Consider the following 20,017-nt stretch of genomic DNA (forward strand, 5'->3'; position numbering starts at 1 on the left):
ATATTCTGTTGCAAAAGACCTTCCTGCGAAGATCATGGATTCAAATATGGGACATTTGAACTAATACTTGGACTTTGAAATGGATTTCTTTAACAGTTTTCTCTGCAGTGCAAGTTATTAAACTAAAGCTACTCTATTTCCCCAACGTGTTCAACAAAATCCTTAACGTCTAGCATGGTATCTTAATAAAGAATAAAGTTGTTCTTTAAAAAATCTGCTTTAAGTAGATTTTTCCCCCAAGTTTTCTTAGTTAAGGATTCCAAAAGTGGTATTCACAAATTCTTGCATTTAAATTTTTCTTGCAGTGCTATAGATGAATACCATCATTGGTATCCTTAAATTTTATTTCTGCTCATGAAGGTTAATCATGATTGTCTATTTAGTAATCACTTACGAATTGTGTTCAGATACAGCAGTTTCAGGTGTAATCATCAGAGCTGGTTAGTCAGGCATTCCAGATAGTGGTTCTTTTCAGAACCTTTTTTAAAGGGTTGGTTAACTACCTCAGTAGCAGAGGATTGAACTATACCCTGTCTGTACTGTACATAGAAAATCTTTGTAGATAAAAGCAAGGCTTGTTTAATATGATATGAGGGTAAGATTATAATATACCAAATGTAACATTCTTAGTTGCCTTTAGTTCCAGAGGCTTTGTAAGACTTCCTCATGACCATCATAACAGGCCTTGCTTTTGTCGTATTTTGTGGCTGAAAAAGCAGCCTTGCTTCTTCAGATATTGTAGTTATTTGGATGTATAATAGTTTAGCAAGATGTTACTTTTGTAAGACATCAGATGTTCAAAAAAAGTGCATCAGCAACTTGTACTAAATACTGCAGTGTCCCTTTATAAAAGGTCAGACTAAAACTGACAACTGTACAGTGAAGCCTGACATTTGGATATTTTGAAGTTTTTCATAAATCATAGAATAGTATATGGCTGTAGTTTAGCTTTTTAGGTAAAAGGTATGTTTTCATTAGTGCATTTCTTATTGCTGATCACTGTAAAAACATGTGGATCAGCTTTCCATTTCTCTTATGCAGATCATGATAACCTGTAGAGTAGAGTAGAGTACAATCATTTGTGCTATGTTTTTAATTTTCTAAAGCACCTTGATGACAGTGAGTGTTCAGTGGTGAAGCATCCTCTATTGAACAACCCTTAGAAAAAGACAAAATAAAACAGAACCTTGCCAAGTCCAGTTTCATATAGGTAAAAGATAGATGAAATTATGACTTACTTTGGACTTGGCATAAAGAGTTCCCTTAACACCCTTCACAAAGGGATACTGCAGTTATACTACATACCCATAGGCACCACAATGAAAATTGAAGCTTATACCTAATTAAGGTTTTATACACACCAGTTCCCCCAGTAAATGCAAATTTTAACAAAATTAGATATGTCATATGTTGAAAATGCTCATGGCAAACAATCATTTTGCATTCCTGCAAATAAAATTGTTTTATACTGTAAGCTGGAGGCGAGTGTAACTTATTTTTGTAATAAAGTTTTTATTTTTTTTATGTGTCATTAATATAAATGTGTGTTAGTACAGAGATCTTCTGGTTAAAAACTTAGAATCGCACACATTTCAGTATGTTTACTTGTATTTACATAATTTTTAGAATAGTGGTTGCCAATAGCCTGTATGTTTTCACATTAATTGATTTTTTTTTTTTTTTTTGTTATCTTAATAAACCATTTTAGTATGTTGTATGTCAATTACTGGGATAGCTGGGACATAAAGTGTAATTAAAAATTGTCAAGTATTCATTGGAATATGTAAATGTGCCTTGCCAGTTTTGAACTTTAAGACAAAGTAAGTGAACGATGGTGAAATGAGTAGTCAATGCCTAAGAGACATTTGCTACCAGAGTTTCATATACTGCCCTTGCTAAAGAAAAGAAATTTCTTCCTCAAATTCGAGCGTCAAACTTAACAGTTGCATTGGCTTCTGAGGTTCAAAATCTACTTAGAGAAATTAGGCTTATGGAAAGGGGGTTTTCTAATTGTAGCCTTAAGTATAATTTTGAATTTCAATGTAATCCTTGGTGCTGGCATTCCCAGTGCCAAGGAGTTTAAATGCTCCCTTCAAAGAGGTTGCCATGCCTACTGGCACTTTTACTGTCATACGGTTTTATAAGGAACACTGTCAAGATGTGGAAACCAATTTTGAACTTGCTATGAAATGAAACACTGGGGGCTGTAGGAGAGGGAAAGTCCTCAGATTTCTTAATCTTGAAATCTCTCCATTGCTGAAAAACTTAAAACACTTGTTGGATCACAAGTGCTAGTGACTAGTTCTTAGTCTGGAAACGTGTTGTGGGGGATAATAAGTTTATGGAATTGTAACAGTAGATGGAAGTGCATAAAAACATTGCAACTAAGGCACTATGTGTGTTGAAATTGTGGATTAAATCCCTAATTTCAGCTCTGATAAAAGCATAGGGGACGGCTATTTAAAGAAAAAAAAAAAAAAGGCAAAATTGACAGGAAAGTTTTTAATGGAATACAAGCAATGGTGAGTGAGCTAAATACCAAGATCCTGACAGTGTTCCCTCCAATTATGAATTCAAGCCATTATAACTTTTACAATTAAATATGATTTGCACTGTTCTGATATTGGTGCAGTTTTTTAGAAAAATTATCAGAAAACTAAATTGCATGTGGTGATTAATATTGTGGAAAAAAACCTAAAATCAAAAAAGTGTTATTTAACAAAGCTTTAAATTTGATTGTTTAAAGAAAAACCATTAAGTGGAAATACTGGTGAGAGTGGGCAAGTGCATATATACAACATCAGTTTGGTTGCACTTGGGTGTTGGTAAACTTGAAATGTTCTACAGCAATAATGCATCTCTTAGGGGGTGCTTTGGTGACAAATGAACATATGACACAGTTCTTTTTGGCATATTGAAGGCAAGTTTTGACTTAATATAATGTGCTGCCTCTGTTTATTCTCACAGGAGGCTTTCTTTACTGAAACACCTGCAAAGGTGCATAAGTAGTATAGTTCCACATTGGTTTGTAATGCGTTTCTAAATTTGAAGTCTAGTTGAATTTAATAAGAAACCGGAAACTGCTGCTTAACACTTCTGGTTTATAAACACTCCAATACACAGCTTTTAAAATTATGCTCCTGTTTTAATACTCATTTTTGTTTGAAAGGTTTCAGATAGGACATGCAACTGTACTTTTTTTTTTCTTTCCAATTTTTAAAGAGGAGGTTTGTTATGACCCAGAACTTAAGTTTTGTGTTTATACTGTTGGAGGAAGGCTGTTATTACAATAAGATACTGAGATCAGTTTCTGAATTTCTGCGTTGTACAACTCTTATGTAAATACTGTCTTTAAAATCTAAAATAAGGAATACTAATTCTGTTCTTGTTGGGGGTGAAGGGTATGACAGAGTCTAAAATAAATGTAGTGTCCTCTAAAAGCAGGATTCCCAACTTCAGGATAGAAATATTGTACATGGCTGCAACTTTTTATTCCCTTGTGCCTTTGATTATTCTTCAGAGGCTTAACTTTCCTGTTCAGCCTAGCAATTATTTTAGTGCTTCCATATGCCAGTGAGGGGAGGCTTTTCTTTTTTTGGTTGGAGAAATAAAACTGAAAGACAACATGGACATAAGCATACAGAACATTTTCACAAAAGAGTGTGTTTAAATTGATACACTGCACAACATTATTCCCTCACATTAGTGAGATATTAGTGGAAAATATTGTTTAAAATGGAGTAGCAAGTTTTGAAATAGGCAACGAGGCAGAAAATACGACAAGACAGTTTTCGGACAACTGAAATGGGTCAAGTGCAAGCTTGAGTCTGTGTTCATGCCCTGAATCTTATGATTCCTGACTTTATGGCTATTTGGACTCAATGGACATAAAAGTCTGCCTTTATAGAGTGCCTTGCTGAGTGAACTCCAGCACCAGCACATGACATCTCTTGTCTGAGGCAAACTAGTTGAATTAGATGGGCATAGGAAACACCAGGTTGTACTTGGCCATTTGCTCTGTCAGAGGGAAATGGGATGTGGCAACAAAAAGTTGACCTGAAGATTCCTTGATCCTTAATACAGATAGTGGAGGAAGAAGGAATAACTTACTATCAATTTACAGCCATCTAGTACAAATAAACAATGCTTCCGAGAAGCTCTGATGTTAAAATCTTTCCAGGAGCCTGATTTTCAGAGTTACCTGGTCACAGTTCACAAGTGTGTATTTACTTACGTTAAAAAATCCACGGAAGGAAAGTGTCACTGCTGAGATGCCCCTTTGTCTAGATTGTCACAAAAGAGAGTTGAAAAGTGCCACTAGGACTATGTTGTTAGTTTACTGGCAGTTTGGAGAGGGGTGACTGTCTCATGTAATTACACTGTTTCTTGCCAATATATAACTGGTTACTAGTTTTTCCACAAAATACATATTTTTAAATGGCTAGCTCTTTAGCAGATGCTGTACAGCTGAGCTCATCTGGATAAATTGGGTTATGTGATTTATTTAAAGCTGTCTTCACAAAAGCTTCTTTAGATGGTCAGACTTCCAGGTACCTGGAAGCTTTTTATTTTTTTAAAAACTAGAAAAATAAAAGCATCTGTGAAGTCTAGAAAATGCAGTTGTGACATGTAGGTAATAGGTACTTAATTGCAGATTGAATATTTAAAGTTTTAATCACAAAATACATTTCAGTTCAGGTAACTGTTCATGAAGTTTGGTCTCCACTCTAAAGCCAACACTTTTATTCAAACAGTCATTTTGGTAAAACTTGGAGTGTCAAAAATCTAATTCCCCATAGTCTGAGAGTGATTCATTTGGCTGATTATTGGTGACAGTTGTCTGTGCACAGTTAGTGTGACAGCGTACTTGCTTTGTCGCTAACGTGTAGAAAAGACATGGAATCTTACTCCTTGTTTTCTTTGCACTAAGGAAGTTATGAAATGCACTCTTAGTTCTGCTGCAAAGCCAGTAGAATAGTCTATGTCATTTGACTGCACAGAAGATAATGGTAAGTAAAAATAGACTTTCTAGTACTTAAATGACTTGCAGTACTTAAAATCCAGCTTCAGTAGATTGTTTAATTGATTCCTTATCTGCAGCGATTAACCCAGGTTGTGCATTTTAACTCTTAATTTTAGTGTGTCCACTTCATTGCCAAGTGAATGTTGAGTGTAATCTGACACTGTTTAGTGTTAAATACTTCAGATCTAAAAATGTCTTAAATACTTCATAGATAATTCAGTATCTATTTTTACACAAATGGGTTAGTAATCATAGTAGTTTAAAGGTTTTTACGTGAACACAAGTCATCTATTGAAAGCTAGGAATGGAATGTATCAGATCCTGAGTTTCTGGTTCCAAGTGTCGTGCTTTCACTATTGTTCTACCATCTAAAGTAACAGTTTTCAGGTTTTTTTTCTCTTCAGTGGGATGAGGAATGTACCTAATTCTGTCACTCATAATGGTTATTTAAAAATAACTACTAAGTACTATTACTAAGTGTAATGAATTTGGGACTAAAAAGCTTCCTCCTTGGGAATTTGACAAAGATAAATGTATAGATGCTCCATCAGTAAACCAGGGCTTTTCTTAAGAAGCAATGTCAGCATAATTTGAAATGAAGCTGTATTACAAAACACCGTTGAGAGCTAAAATAAATTATAGGTAATATTTTCATTATGCAGATGTGTATTACAATTCAGAGGTGATTTAACATTACAGTATTTGAGATGACAGATAAAAATACATAGTCCCTGCATCTGGAAAGCCGAAGTGGCTATTAAAGGATTGTTCCTGTTTCAGATTGTGGTCAAAGACTTCCTTTCAATGTTGCAATTAAATGTTTTTTCTTCTAGTACAAACAGTTGTTTTGATAAGCCAACCTGTTTCCAGTCCACAGTTTTCAACAGAATTTTGTGGTTTGTGTGTGTGTTTAAGTTGATACTTCTAGCAGAAGACAAACATTCAGTGACAATCACTGATGTGTATTTCACCAGGAAGTAATCAGTGTGTAACTGCCTTAAACTAGTCTAGTGAAACCATCCTGTATTTGTTATCTACAGTTACAGAAGTGTGATCATTTACACTTACTTTTGAATTAGTGAGGTGCTTAAAAGCTGCTTTGAAGAAAACTGGCATATATGTTGTTAAAATCTGTCAGAATTTGCAGATGAGGAAACATGATGTGGGTTTCATGTTAACAGAAGATTTGGTCTGGACCCGAAGGGACAGGTCATAACTTCTCTCATTGGAAGACCTGATGGTATAACAAGGCTTAGGTGGCTTCATGCATTAGCAGTGCCTTGCTCCACTATTTTCTTGTAATATTAACACAACCTCTCAGGAAGAAACCCCAACTCATTATGGGGATAACTCCAGTGAGATCGATCTTCCATTTAAGAAGGGATCTGTAAAGTCTTAAATCCATTGGATTTAGTATGGTGTTCGCGTGGAAGTGACGTTACAGTGGGAACGGTGTAATAAATGGCAGTTTGCATTTTTGCTTAATGTTAGACTAATCTGAAGTTTGGTTTGTTTAGGTGGCCATATTTCTATCCAGGAAAATGATCTTAATATTCACATGTTGTGAACTTATCAGTAAGTCTTAGACCCTAGAAGTTAATCTGAGCATGTTGGTCTTTTCTTAGGTTAACTGTTAAAATCAATACAGGTTTCTACTAGCAAGTAAAGAATTTTGTTTTCTTAATGGCAGTATATAAACATTCACAGTTTATTGCCTCAAGTGTAATAATTCTAAATAGTACTGCTTTTATTGAGTGATGAGTGAAGTGCAGTATACAGATGAATAGTGAAAACACATTGCTGACTGCTTTTTGGCAAATGAAGCCTGCCAGTGTGTAATGCAGTTTGAGGTGCATGCAGTGTACCCACCATGCAGGTACAGATGGCATTGAGATACAACAGGCAGTGGTCACATCTCAACAAGGTGTGTGCAAACTACCTTCAGTGAGGGCCTGTGATAAAGCAGATGATGTGGTATTGAAGTGTGCTAAAATGCTTCTGTAGTTTTACTGTGGAGCTAGTAAAGAATAGCTACAATAATAAGTAGTACAGCTGCAGGTAGATGATGATCAACTCCAATTTTTGTAGTCTCTGGAAGAACAAAAGACAGTCATGCATAGTGTGTATTACAAGTTTCTAAATCCTTGTGAGGCAACCTTTTTTTTCTTTTAATACATGAAGATTAAAACATGTATGATTAAAATTCTTAATGCAGTTAAAGATAGAATAACTTAGCAATTCTGGTTTTAAGTTCAGATGGCTGGGTGTAGTTAGAGCCCATAATTAAGGCATGCATTTTAGAATCAAGATAATTTTTTTACTCTGTTGAGAAAGACTGAACCTGTTTAACAGGAGGGCCAATCTTAGAGTACCTGTAGTTCGCAAAAATGCATATACTGCTGGGGGGTGGGTGTGGGGGGAGACACAACCAACCCACAGGAACCAAAACACAAACACCCCCACCCCCCATACCTGCTCTGACCCTAAAAGATGTTTAGGAAGAAGTGAAGAGGTGTTGGAATTCTTAGATATGGGGCAGGTGAGATTAATGTGATAATCTTGGAACTTCTGCCTTTCTGCCACATGGTAAAAGTAATGTAGAGAGATCTCAGGTTTCACAAATGAACTAAAATTGTGGTTAAAGTTCACATTAAGAAAGAACAGACGTGTCTTGACTTAGACATCTGGAAGGGCAAAAAGTGTCTGTGAAAAGAAAAACTTGCAGGGTCTTCTGTAAATACCTCTGTTCTTTCTCAAGCAACGTTGACAACCAGGGAGTTCCTCCTCAGAGGAATACCAAAGGGTTTGTCTTGTATTTAACAGGTTGGTCTAGGACTGATCACATCACAAATACTCCCCATTTTGTAAAGCTCTTTAGAAAGCGTATTATTTGCTCCCTGAGAAAAGGGAAAGAAATGAAACAGTTTGAAAAAGAACTCCTCTCTCTGTGAGCAAAAGACAGCCATTACATCTGCCTGAACTACACCACTGGCAAGTTTCTAATCTAGGATTAAAGAAAAAATAGGGAAATAACTTGGCAAACCACAACACACAACAACTTCATTTAGCTGTGTTACAGCTTTGTAGAATCTTCCCTGACTCTAACCTGTCTGTCCTTTTCCTGTGGAAGGTAGGTACACGCTTTAGCCAGGCATCATGTAGCAGCCACAACATGAGAGGAGAATGTCAGGTGATGGATCTTGGCCAGATGGAAACACCAGGTCAAGACCAGACAGGGCCCTTGGATTATAAGTCAGAAGGTAAGAATATCCAGTCCTGGCTGTTATAATCATCAGGGCCACTTTATACATATTTCAAAAGAAAATTGTATCTCTGTAAGAGAGGAGGTTTTAAACACAGCAAAGGAGAAAACCTGTGGAAAAAATCACTGTTACTATGCCTAATGCTGCTACTTCAAATGTCCTATTCAGAGAAGTGAGTGATGTCCTAGAGCTGGTTTTTTTTACATTTATAAAATTGCTGTTTGGAAGTGGTGAACTAATGGCTTTGTCTAGAGGGAAGTAAGAGCCAGCCTTGAATATCTGATACACATATTCCTGAGGCAGACACTTCCCCACATAGGTAAGGAGTTCTTCCATCTTTTAATGGTATAACACATTTGCCATTCACTGCTCTTAATAATCCCTTAGAGGGTGGGTAAAAGTAGGGTAGTTGAGAAAAACTTTTTAATAAGGCCCGATGATGCCTCATAATTGAGTGATGCTTGAGGAAATGCCAAGTTCTTAGCAAAGTTTGCATTTAAAGTCTTGATTTGAATGTCTCAATGCAGGGCACAAAGTGGAGAATAGGTGGTACATTTGTAAAGTTGGGGTGAATCAATGCCAATTCAGCAGCTTTTGCAGTGTTCAGGATGGGCCCAAAGAGCTCCCAAGTACACCAGTGCCTTGTACAGAGTCGCTTTTGTTCCTGAAAAGTGCGATACAAGCTCAGCATCCTGCGAGGCAGAAGTGGGTGATCATTAATTCATTAAAGACCTGGTAGTGCAAGGAACCCAAACAGGTGTGTTCTACACTGAAGGTGGTTGCTGCTCAGAAATGAAAGTGCTTAAAATTAACAGTATGTGCTTGGAAGCATATATCTCTGGGATCCCAAGAGATGAAGACTTAAGAACCAGTGTGAAGGTTGCTGAACTTTGTTTGAAGATGTTCTCTTTCCTTGAGTCTAGGATACATGTCTTAGTTCAAGGAATTATACTTCCTTAATAAAAGGAATTTTTTCCTAAAGCTAAGGCCTGTATCAGATCAGAAGGTAGGAGGAAGGTGAAGAAGGAATGTAGTAACGTAGAATACATTTGGAGGTTGTTAGCCAGTGTGGTGTCTACTTCCTGCATTAAAAGAGGATAAATCTTTGTATGTTGTTCATTAGTGCTGAGAATATACAGGATTGTTTTCATAGAGAGCTTTTAGTCAGGAAAAGTCACTTTCTCTGCAGGCGTGAGCATGGTGAGCAGCATCTCTGAAGACTGGGAAAAGGGAATGTATCTGAAGGTAGAAGTAATGTGAAATTAGGAACTTGCAGAGATAGGTGTCTGGTCTGAGTTCTTGGTGAAACTCAGGTGAGGAGCTTTGAACTAAGACACCTTGGACTAAATGTACTAAATTCATGTGTTCTCGCTATCAAAGCTGCCCCTCCAGATAATACATTATTTCAGTTTGGTCCTTTCTCTGTTCCTTTTGCCTTTGGGCTTTGGGGAAGGGGAGTTGGTCATTACTGCATAGGTAGCTTCTCCAGACCTAACAGCTGAAGGGGAAAATAGAGAGGGGAGCACACAGCTGGGCAGTGGTCCAGGAACACACCAGATACGTGGGCTTTCCAGAATTTGAGACTGGTTGATACTCCCAAGTTTCTTGATCATAATCTATCCCAGAAACACACTGGATGTGGACAAAACAACACTCTACGGTTATAGCTCAGTACTTAATATACAATTTACTGCATATAAGCTGAATGGTGGTAAGTGGAGAATTTTCTACTCATCCTCATTATATGGTCTGCTAGAAACCTGGATGATATTAGATAATCCTTTCTGTTTTGATTGTCTTCTGAAGCAAAATCTTCAGGAAAAAAAAAACTTCCCTCTTGTATCTGAACTGCAGTGACCCCAACTTGAGGTCTTTCTACAGCATCCAAGTTCTTTGTGTTGCCTTAGGAGCTACATTTAAGCATCTGTTGAAATCCCAAAGACCCCAGTCTTCACTTGCAATTTCTGAGGTGGTGAAAATACTACAAACTCTACCTACAGAGAACATCCAAACTTCAGATTGGACTGGAAGATTCACAGTGTCTTAAGGGGAAGAAGGTGTTATTCCTTAAAGTTTGATAGAAGGATAGTAAACTGATTTTCATATTAAAATGTTCCTTTATTAATATATACTTTAAAATATGTGTCTATGAAAGAGGAAAAACTTACTGCCTGGTGTTTTAGGCAGTTTGTTTTGTGACACTTTGGTACAAAGGTAAGCTAGGTAGCTTATATAGTAGCAAGCAATTCAGTCACAAATCAATTTATTGAGTTTCAGAAAAATACTGAGTGGTAATTCCCTACATGGTATCAGACCTTATTAGCTCCAATCCTTTCTTAGCTAAAATGATAGTTTACTTAAATAAAACAAAAAGCAAAGTAAAACTTCAGTGGAGTTTTTCACTACTCACCAAAGTTTTTCAAATAGTCCTTGTTTCTTGATTTCAGTTTGTGCCTTTTTCTTGTCTGCTGGTAGACCCACAGAGGTAGTATCTGTTTCTGCAGAAGCACTGTTAATGTCAGTGCTAGAGGGGAAGTGCTATGCAATAATACATGCCTTTTTTTTTCTATCAGAAATACCAGCAATTTGGATGCAAAAAAGGCTTGGGATACCTCCAGGAACTTAGGTACCTCTTTGATAGATAGCACTGATCAGCTGTAAGGATTGATCCATTATGAGTGTAAGGAAGCCTGGTCTTGCAGAGGGCATGGTACTGAGATCCACTTCTCAAACTCTCATTAAAACAACCATATTCCTCTTGCAGTGGAGCTCTACCATGGAGCTAGATGCTCCAGGTATACCACAAAATACGTAAGACATGGGCAAGCTGCCCATGTGCTCCAAAAAGCTGTTTTCAAAAAGCCTCAGGACTCATCCATACATGTGAGGAGGACCAGCCCTTTGTCCAGGTGCTCTTGTAGTATCGCCTTGTGCATTCTGCCTGTTTGCATAGAATTAGATTTTTTTTTTTGCTTTTTGTCATACTTTCAATATTCTTGCTAGAGAAATGTAACATTTATGTGATGTTCTCTTTAATCATTCTGTAAATAATTCAGTTTTCCCCATATGTCATTTAAAAGGAAGAAAATATCAGATTGATTCCATGCATCCTCAGCCAACAAACAGTAAAGAAAACAATATCCTGGTTATACAACTGGTTCTGTTACAGTTCCTATGAAGTGTCTGATGAAAGACATAAGCATGTAAGCAAAATAACTTCTGCAAGGTGACAATTTATGTTGTTTAACTTTTAACCTGTGCTGCTTTTACATACTTCATGTTGTCAGAGAAACTGGTTGCTTGAACTAAAAATATCTCTGTGGAATTCTGACCTGACAAAAACACTCCAGGAATTTGCTGCTGTGTCCACAGAAGCTAAAAGCAATGAGCTCCAGGATGCCAGCTCACCAGTCACCAAAAGAAGCCTGATCTCACAGATCTCATCACTGGGTCTGGGTTTACATGGTCATGTTAAGTATCCACAGAAAGCTTTCTTGGTTACAAGCTGCCTTACAACAACAACCTGCAGTTACAGTTAATCTTTTTTCCACTTTTAACAACTTTTGCCTGTTGATTAGAATTTCCTGAGTATACGAAGGCTTTAGGTTGGGATTTTTTTCACTGTTTTTCTTTTAAGGTGGAAAAAATGAATCCATCAGAAATGAGAGTTGTATCCAAATGTGAAAAAAGGATCATAAATCTTCACTGACAAAAATATTAAAATACTCTTGAAGCAGGGCAAAAAAGTCAAACTATTTAAGAAGGCGCTAGGTCTAAGAAAAATAATTTTGAATGCTATTTTCTTGACAGTTTTGTTCCTTATGTTGCAGCCTGTCCCTAATCACTGCTACACAACAGAGGAGATCATAAAATTGGAAAAGGAAAGGGAGAACAACAAAGATGATAAAAGATACAAAAGTTTTCTTATGTGAAGGACAAATCACTGGAGCAGGAATCTTAATTTTGGAAGAGACGGGTGACCAAAGTATTCTGGTAAAATGATAAGCAGCAATTGTGCTGAGTAGGGAATGATTTTTCACCATCTCTAGTCAACACATGAATATTTGGAGAATATCTTCACTCACACAAGTGCAAGGGGTGCAACTGCTTGCATGATTTTTATGGATGTTAGTTTCTCATTCTTCAAAAGCAACTCGAAACTGAGGAAATAAATACTTTCTCAGGATATCCCCAAGATTATGAATCAGAGTTCCAGGAACTTATTATTATATTCTTGCCATTCTTTTACAGCTTTTTCCTAGGTATGTATCCCCTGATAGCCATCATCAACAGGATGTTTACCCAGCTGAACTTCTGCTGATCCAGCACAGTTGTTTCATGAGTCCAGTGTGTATCTATGATGGAAAACTTAACTAGCTTTAAATTCTTCAGGTCTCACCATAGTTCTGAGGCATAGGTGCTGCAACGCTTGGTAATGATTTAACAGAAACGCATCATCTAACAGGATTATCTTGACACTTTTAAATTCAGCTGAAAACAAGGGATACTGGCTCAAGTGCATCCTTGAACTCCCTATTTGAAAATTTTCCCCACTGACCATGGCTGGTAAGCAGGAATTCCCTTCAGGACCTGGCATAGTTATTTTCACAGTTTGTATCCAGGGCAAGGTTTTCTTTATCCCCACAGTAAGATTAATTTTCATTTTGACTGAGCTCTTACATATATGCTCTGGCATTGTTTTAATGGTTTGCATAAGTACAGTTCCTTAGTTCTTTCACAAGCATTTTCTTACAAATTATTAACATCCATCTTGACATTCCCTCATTCCTCCCTGATCAGCCTACATTTTTCAAAGAATAGAGGTTTTCCAGATCTCTCCTCTGCAGGTACAGCCAATGACCAACTTCACTTAATACTTAAGGTGCATATCCAAAAACCTTGTTTTTTGCTCAGATGAATGAAGATAAAATTTCCATGAAGTACAGTTTTGCCAAATGTCACCATAAATCACAATATTAATTCATTTTAACAATTTTCCAGTGTCACCTGTATACATTTAGTTCTCTTTTTTGCATATATTCCTGCAGGCCTCTATTTCTTACTGTGTTGTAGTCAACTTCTACACTTTGCAACTTACTGCTCTATTTTCTTTTTTTTTTTTTTTTTTTTAGTATCCCATAAATAGTAGTTTATGACCAAACAAATTAATTTCATCTCTAATATCTAAATTCTCTCCAGCGTCTTGTCTGCTTTAAAGAATTTGTTCATAAAATTCCTTTTCATGTTAAGTTGAAGAAAAGCTCTATACACCAGTCTGTCTCTGAATCTTTTTACTTTCTCCTTGAGAGTTACAAGTTCTTCAAGGCAAAACTGACTCTAGTACATTGCCTGTTTTTTGTTTTGGCTTGCTTTCTTCTTCCCAAGTGGAAGAAGAAAGTGGCAGTGGACCTTGTCCCAGTGAAATTCTAATACACTCAGAGCTCCTCAGCACACCCCTGGTTTGCAGAGCATTGTTCCAGTCTTCTTGTCTTTCTTTTTTTTTGCCCTGCAAGTCTTTATTCTGCCTGGTAATTTTAGTCCTAAACACAGCCTAGTAAATAATTTCAGGTTTTCTAACAGAACTGTATTTTACATTCTCAAAAAAAAAAGATTAATTTTGAGTGGTGTGTTACAATGTACAGCAAATGGTCAGCCGTCACTTCCTTGGAGTTTCAGTGTTCCTTTAAAGCCAGAAAGTACTGCTAAAGGGCAGTTTTCACCTTACATTTTTTGCATACACCTGGATCATCTCAGATGGAAACCAGTAACTGCTGGTGGATATTTTTTAAGTTTTGAATTTGAAAAAGTCAAGTATGAAGAGCCTACTAATGTTTGCCTTTCTTGGGATCTGACTGGCCAGCTTCAGTTTCACTTCTTTATTTAAGCTTAGCTATTTGCTGAATATTAAAAATGAATGTTCTCTAGAGTTTTTTGCTAAATGGCTATAGTTAAAGGTTAATATGAAGCCTTTTTTTTAAGCTTCTTGGAAAGCGGACACAAAATGAACAGGGGACAGTAAGGAATAATTACAAAGGAAAATTAATTCCTTGTTGAGCAAATATGAAGGATTAGATGTTGTAAATTAGCCTTGACAACTGTATCCTTGAAAGAGAGAACTATGTAAGGCCTTGAAAAGAGCAAAAGCAGACTTGCAGAATAAATTAAATGTAATTAACTGGTGAGAATCTGTTTATTACAGTTCACTGTCTGGCTTATTTTAAAAAAAGCATTTTTGAGGTTGAAAAAAAAAGACACTTTGGTAAATACAATCTCAGCCTAATAACTGATGTTACTTAGCCAAGAATTGAAGTTTTATATTTCAGGTTGTTGAAAATCTACTCTAATATAATTCTTAGATGCTAGAATAGGCAAGCTTCTCCTGCCATCAAAGAAAACATACCCTAAACCCCAAACCAGGGAGAACTGACTCCACAAGATGACTTATATGATCAGTGAAAGATTCTTTTACATTTTAAATACTAAAATAAGATGTATCTTTCCAGAATAACCCAGTCCTGGCCACATTACTTCAGAGCCTTGCTATTCAAATCTTGCTATTTCCAGGGAACAGATAAAGTTCTTATTTCTCAAAGAATTTTGAAAAGCTTGATGTTGTCAGCAGTTCCCTTTTGTTCTTTTATAGTTTTACTTTGTTGAAACCAAACAAACATCTGCTTAGCCTTTCAGAGTACCAGAACAATCATGGGCCTGTCTGTAGTGACAGAGGGTGATGGGCAATGCCAACACTGCTGTCTCCAGCAGAGCAGGATGGGGTAAAGCAGTTTGTTGTGTCTGCCCAGCAGATGTAAAGTCTGTGAAGGAAATTGCACAGTTTCTAAGATAATGAGGTACAATTAGTGCCAGATGTGAATGTGGCAACTTTACAGTAAATAAACAATTCTGAACAATGAAGCTATAAATTGAAGAAACTTTACCTGAAGGAGAGAATGCAAATGGAAGCAGAAGTTTGACTTAAGCTTCTGCTGGTTTGCTGTTCAAGTCACTTCCTGTGTTACAGATATGCTATGCTGTGGCATCTTCATGGAATATTGTAAGAGTTACAGATTTTTAGAAGTTATTCTTTATTAAAAGCTGTGCAAGATAAGCTACTAAAAATCGCCAGCAGTAAAGCTGAGGATAACAAAAAAAAAAAAAAAGCATCTTAGGAAAACTGCTTTCCTCTGAATAGGCTGTATGGAGATTTGCTGTGTGAATGCACCCCCTTGGTTTTTTCTACTAGAAAATGTGGACTGACATGAAATAATACTGTGCAGAGACTCTTCAAGAAATTCAAGCTGACCCTGGGCTTTTGCCAAGCACTCTTGAGAAAGGTCAACATACTGAAGTTGAGCTGCAGCGTTTCACCTACTCGAGAGGTCAAGGGAAGTGTTGCATAAACTGACAAAGCATCTGAGCAAAGATCCTGAGAGCTGTTTTCGGGTTTCGATTTCTAGGTGCTGACTCACCCTCCAAATACCAGTATTTTCTTAACAGCGTAGTTGCGGGGGATCTCAGTGAAGATTTGTAAACATGGCACATCTGAACAGATGCATTTCGGTATTTCATGTGCCCTCACTTATTCAGTGTGCCTGCGTGGGGCTCGTGCAAAGGGACATACAAGGCAAGAGCAACTTCTCAAAACAACTAAAACAACTAACAAGTCTCCCCTAGCAAGTTTCCTTCATACTTGCCACTTTATGGGTACGAACTCCCAGAAGTTGTTTCGTTTTGCCCATCGAACTGATACGCCCCCGACCAGCGGTGTCGTATTAACAGAGCCTGGAGTTTGGTGAGACTGAGTAACTGGAGAGCTGCTGAAAGCGCTCCAGTGGTTTGAAAGCTTGTGGCTTACAGAGTAACTGAAGGTGTTATTCCTGTGAAGTTGGCTTTAAATTCTTCTCGCTAGCAATAAACTGTGTTCTAGAATTACTCACTTTTTAATGTCTTACTCTTGTATACTTACTGATGTTAAGGTGGGCTCTTATTACATTTCCCGCCCTGTTCCTTTTCTTTACAGCCAGTATACGAAGCTTTGAGTGGTGTTTATAGGGTTTTAGTGTTCCAGTCGCTGAATGATTTAGTTCAGTCATCATGCAAATATAGAGCCTTTAATCAGACGGAGCACTTTCTGGCCGCTTGGCTCTAGGAACCCCTTGTTGTCCAGGGCCCAAGTATTTATAACTAGCTAAGCTTGCTGTCATCAGAGACCTTCTATTTACAGTGCTTAGCACGCTACGTGACACAGCGCAGCTGCAAGTGCCACGCCGGGGAGGCAGGGACGCAGCTCCCGGGGCGCTCCCGCGGACCCCACCGCGGGCAGCCGCTCCTCCCCCGCCGCTGTCCCCGCCCCGGCAGCGGCGCCCGGCGGCCTCTGAGGCGGGCCCGTCGGGGGGGCCGGCGCGGCAGCGGCCGCCATGGGGGGCGTGCGGGCGGCCGGGCGGCGGCTGCTGCGGCGGCTGCGGGGCGCCGAGGGGCTGCGGGAGACCTGCCGGCAGTACCCGCTCTCCTGCTGCCTCCTCCTGGGGCTGGGCACCGCCACCCTCCTCCTCAACCGGTAACCGGGCGGGCGGGGAGCCGGGCGCGGGCGGCGCTGCGCCTTCTCACGCAGCGGCTTTTCCTTCCTGTGTGTCTGTAAGGTATCTTCATGTTTTGATGGTCTTCTGGTCGTTCGTGGCTGGGGTCGTCACCTTCTACTGCTCCTTGGGACCGGACTCTCTCCTGCCCAATATTCTGTTCACAATAAAATATAAACCCAAGGTAAATATGCCTCTGAAGAGTCTTGTGCTTTTTAAAAATATGATAGCAATTCTTGCCTGAGCCAAGCTGCTTTCAGAAGTGTTGTGCGTCTGTACAGCTCGTACACTCGTGCTGGCAGGTGTTTTGTGGCAAATAGGTGATGGTTAAGACTTTGAATTCTTCGCGTGTTTCTGCATAGTCCCGTCAAATCCACGTACGGCTGCAGGGCCGGTTGCTGGAGTGTCCAAGGATGTTGTTACCTGCTTCCCTCATTGTACATTTTGAGCATTTGAGCAGCAGGCAGTGGAGAAGCTATGTTGTTGTTTGCTCCTTTAACGGGGCTTTTTTTTTTTTTCTAAAGATGCCCTCCTTTTGGTAGGCCAGTGGTGAGTCTTTTCTTGCTGTAATCAAAATTCTGTAAGCAATATTGCGCTTCAAAAAGAAAAATGTTCCCGAAGCAAATTGCTCTTTTCTAACTTAATTCAATGTAGAATTTCATAGGACTGAAAAGGTATAGTTGCAATAGTTCAAGGCTATTAGTAAGCCAGAGAGACCATCTGGTCTGTTACTAGCCTGGTTAATGTAGAGAGAGGTGAGTGGAGATGTGAAAGGGTATCTGTGTCCTCTCACTTTGTTTCAGCAGAAGCAATTTTTCTTTTTTTTGGTTCAGTTGTTTGTCATGTCATGCTTTGTTATCTTGTTTTCCTGCTGGAAGAACACGTTTGTCTTTATTCAGTTCTCTGTAATAGCGTGCTCTGAAAGCAAATTTACAAATATGTCGCTGTATTAATAGAGTTATCATTTTGGAGAATGTAAGCTTGTCCAAATCTCTTAGCAGTTGGAATTGCCGGAGCTGTTTCCCCACGGTCACAGTTGTGCTGTTTGTGGCAAGGTCAAATGCAAGAGGCACAGGTAAATGGCACTCGTAAGCTTGGTACTGCTGCCATTTGACACATCAGAGTAGGAAGCTGGCAATTGCACATGGTTACATAAACTTCTCCATGCTCTCCTACAGACCTACTTTGCTTCTGGAAAACTATCAGCCATGGCTGGATCTGAAAGTGCCTTCCAAGGTTGATGCATCACTTTCGGAGGTAATTGGTGCATTGTTTCCTTAGTACATTAAAATTCTGCAAGTTTTTATTAGTCTTTGAAACCTTTTGCTTCTGGTTCACTAGATGGTTCGCATGTACCTTGCAGGCATTTTAACTTGTTCAAGAAAAAGTCAAGTCAAAGGAGTGTTTGCTGGAGCAGGGAGCCAAGATGACCTGCTTTTAAACATGGACTGCCTGTGTAGCAGTGCACCTGGAACAGAAAAAATGTCTGTGTAAATTGGGAAGAATAATGGAAAGATCAGTTAAAATTGAGCACGTCTGAGTCATAAAAAGTTAAGGATTTCGGCCTGCTTAGTTTCCTGGAGTTGAGGGTAAAAGATGATTTGCTCCAATTACAAAAGTTCTGTAATTAAGATGATAGTTTGATGGTAGGGACCCTACAAGAAAGATGGAAAGAGGCTATTGCAAGAGTGTGGGGGAATGGATTCAGACTGATAGATATTAAGATTAGATATTAAGAAGAAATTCTTTACTGTGAGCATGGTGAGGTGCTGGAACAGGTTGCCTAGAGAACTTTTGGTTGCCCTATCCCTGGAAGTGTTTGAGGCCAGGTAGGATGGAGCAGCCTGGCCAAGTGGAAGGTGTCCCTCCCCATGGCAGGGGGTGGGAACTGGATGATCTTTAAAGTCCTTTCCAATCCAAACCATTCCATGAATCTATTTAAAATCATCAGACAAAGCTGTAACAAAATCTGTCTTAAAAAAGAAATCGCTGAATTTACTCAAAGAAGAACAGGATATGTATCTTTTGTAGCAAGACTGTAAATCAGAAATTTTGTTTTGTTGTAATATCTTTTAAAAAAGAGCTGTTTGAAGAGCAGTTTTTAGTTGGGCATGGTTTTTTGTTTATTTCTTTGCTTAGGAATTGATGAAATGTATTGGGAGCTAAACAGCTAAGCTTTGTGTTTTTTGAAGCTAGGAAAATACACAAGCTTTATATGTAGATTAATATCCATTTATTTAGAAGTCCAGCTTTGGAGTTCTGTGGTGGGAGGATGAACACCTGGCATGGCAGAAGTGAGTCAGTTTTTGTGTGTCAGTTCTTGCAATTAACAGACTGGTGTGTGAAGTCAGAGCCATGTGTGTCTGTGGTACAAGACTAACACTTCAGTTCTGCTCTGTGAGACATTGTCCCAAGCATGGCCCACTGAAGGAGTGGGAGAAAAATGAAAACCTTGATGAAGGCATGGACAGTTGAGAAATGTTTTTAAAAAAGAACAAGTAGCAACTTTTTGACTTCCTCTAGTTGAATGAAATGACTTCTTCTGTGATTTCAGAAATAAACATTTATTCTTTTAAAGTTATTTAATCTATTTTTAAACTAAGTTTAAGTGTATTAAAATGACAATATTGCTGAATAGAATTTCAATAGACTCTTGTTTCAATAATAGAATGTAAAATAAATGCTTCTATGCATTTAATATTTTTAGGATTTGTGGTACCAAATAGCTGTGGCAGTCTAACCAAGGAAGGATGTTGTAGATGCTGAAGAACTGGAAATTTTCTTGTTTGGCTTAAATGGGAATTTGATGCTGAAAAGGTTCTTTGTAGTATCTCTTAGTAAGTGATATTAGTAGATACCAGGTTATCTTCTTGGCATTTTCTATGTGGTTGCTGTAGTTGTGCTTTCACCAAAATAGTGGTCTTTTCTTTGCTGTTACTTTTCACTTCAGCAGCGTGTCCCAGGCCCTGCTTTACTTAGCACTGCGGATGTGGGTTATGTGTATCCATGCCCATGCTTCTCATTCCTTTACCTCCTTTGTGTGCTTAACTGGAGGGAAGAGCCAGGCCTGGGTTCTGGACCTTCCCAGGGCTTCAAGCCATGCTCACCCTCCTCGATGGACCCAAACAAGTAGTCTGAGCCACCTTTCTCACCTGTGC

At 38.5% G+C, this 20,017-nt stretch overlaps 2 protein-coding genes across 9 annotated transcripts in view; both read left to right on the forward strand.

Moving 5' to 3' along the window:
- LOC121339980 (synaptotagmin binding cytoplasmic RNA interacting protein) overlaps positions 1 to 2,617 on the forward strand; it is a 25,992-nt gene extending 23,375 nt beyond the window's left edge. For all 3 annotated transcript variants that reach the window (XM_041412275.1, XM_041412276.1, XM_041412277.1), the window contains exon 12: positions 1 to 2,617. This exon is cut by the window's left edge. The gene's annotated coding sequence lies outside the window, so the exon portion shown is untranslated.
- Positions 2,618 to 16,639: 14,022 nt separating this feature from the next.
- The window catches only part of SNX14 (sorting nexin 14), a 45,171-nt gene continuing 41,793 nt past the window's right edge, over positions 16,640 to 20,017 (forward strand). For 2 of the 6 annotated variants that reach the window (XM_041412284.1, XM_041412287.1), the window contains exons 1-4: positions 16,693 to 16,840; positions 16,923 to 17,043; positions 17,861 to 17,934; positions 18,038 to 18,116. In XM_041412284.1, the coding sequence (XP_041268218.1) occupies positions 16,701 to 16,840; positions 16,923 to 17,043; positions 17,861 to 17,934; positions 18,038 to 18,116 (414 nt within the window). In that variant the 5' untranslated portion in view covers positions 16,693 to 16,700. Of the gene's footprint in view, positions 16,841 to 16,922; positions 17,044 to 17,857; positions 17,935 to 18,037; positions 18,117 to 20,017 lie in introns of those variants that run through there. The other 4 variants (XM_041412286.1, XM_041412283.1, XM_041412285.1 and 1 more) reach the window with 4 other exon arrangements.

The sequence above is a fragment of the Onychostruthus taczanowskii genome, unplaced genomic scaffold (assembly GCF_017590055.1).
Source record: "Onychostruthus taczanowskii isolate IOZ18803 unplaced genomic scaffold, ASM1759005v1 scaffold39, whole genome shotgun sequence".
NCBI classification, from domain to species: Eukaryota; Metazoa; Chordata; class Aves; order Passeriformes; family Passeridae; genus Onychostruthus; species Onychostruthus taczanowskii.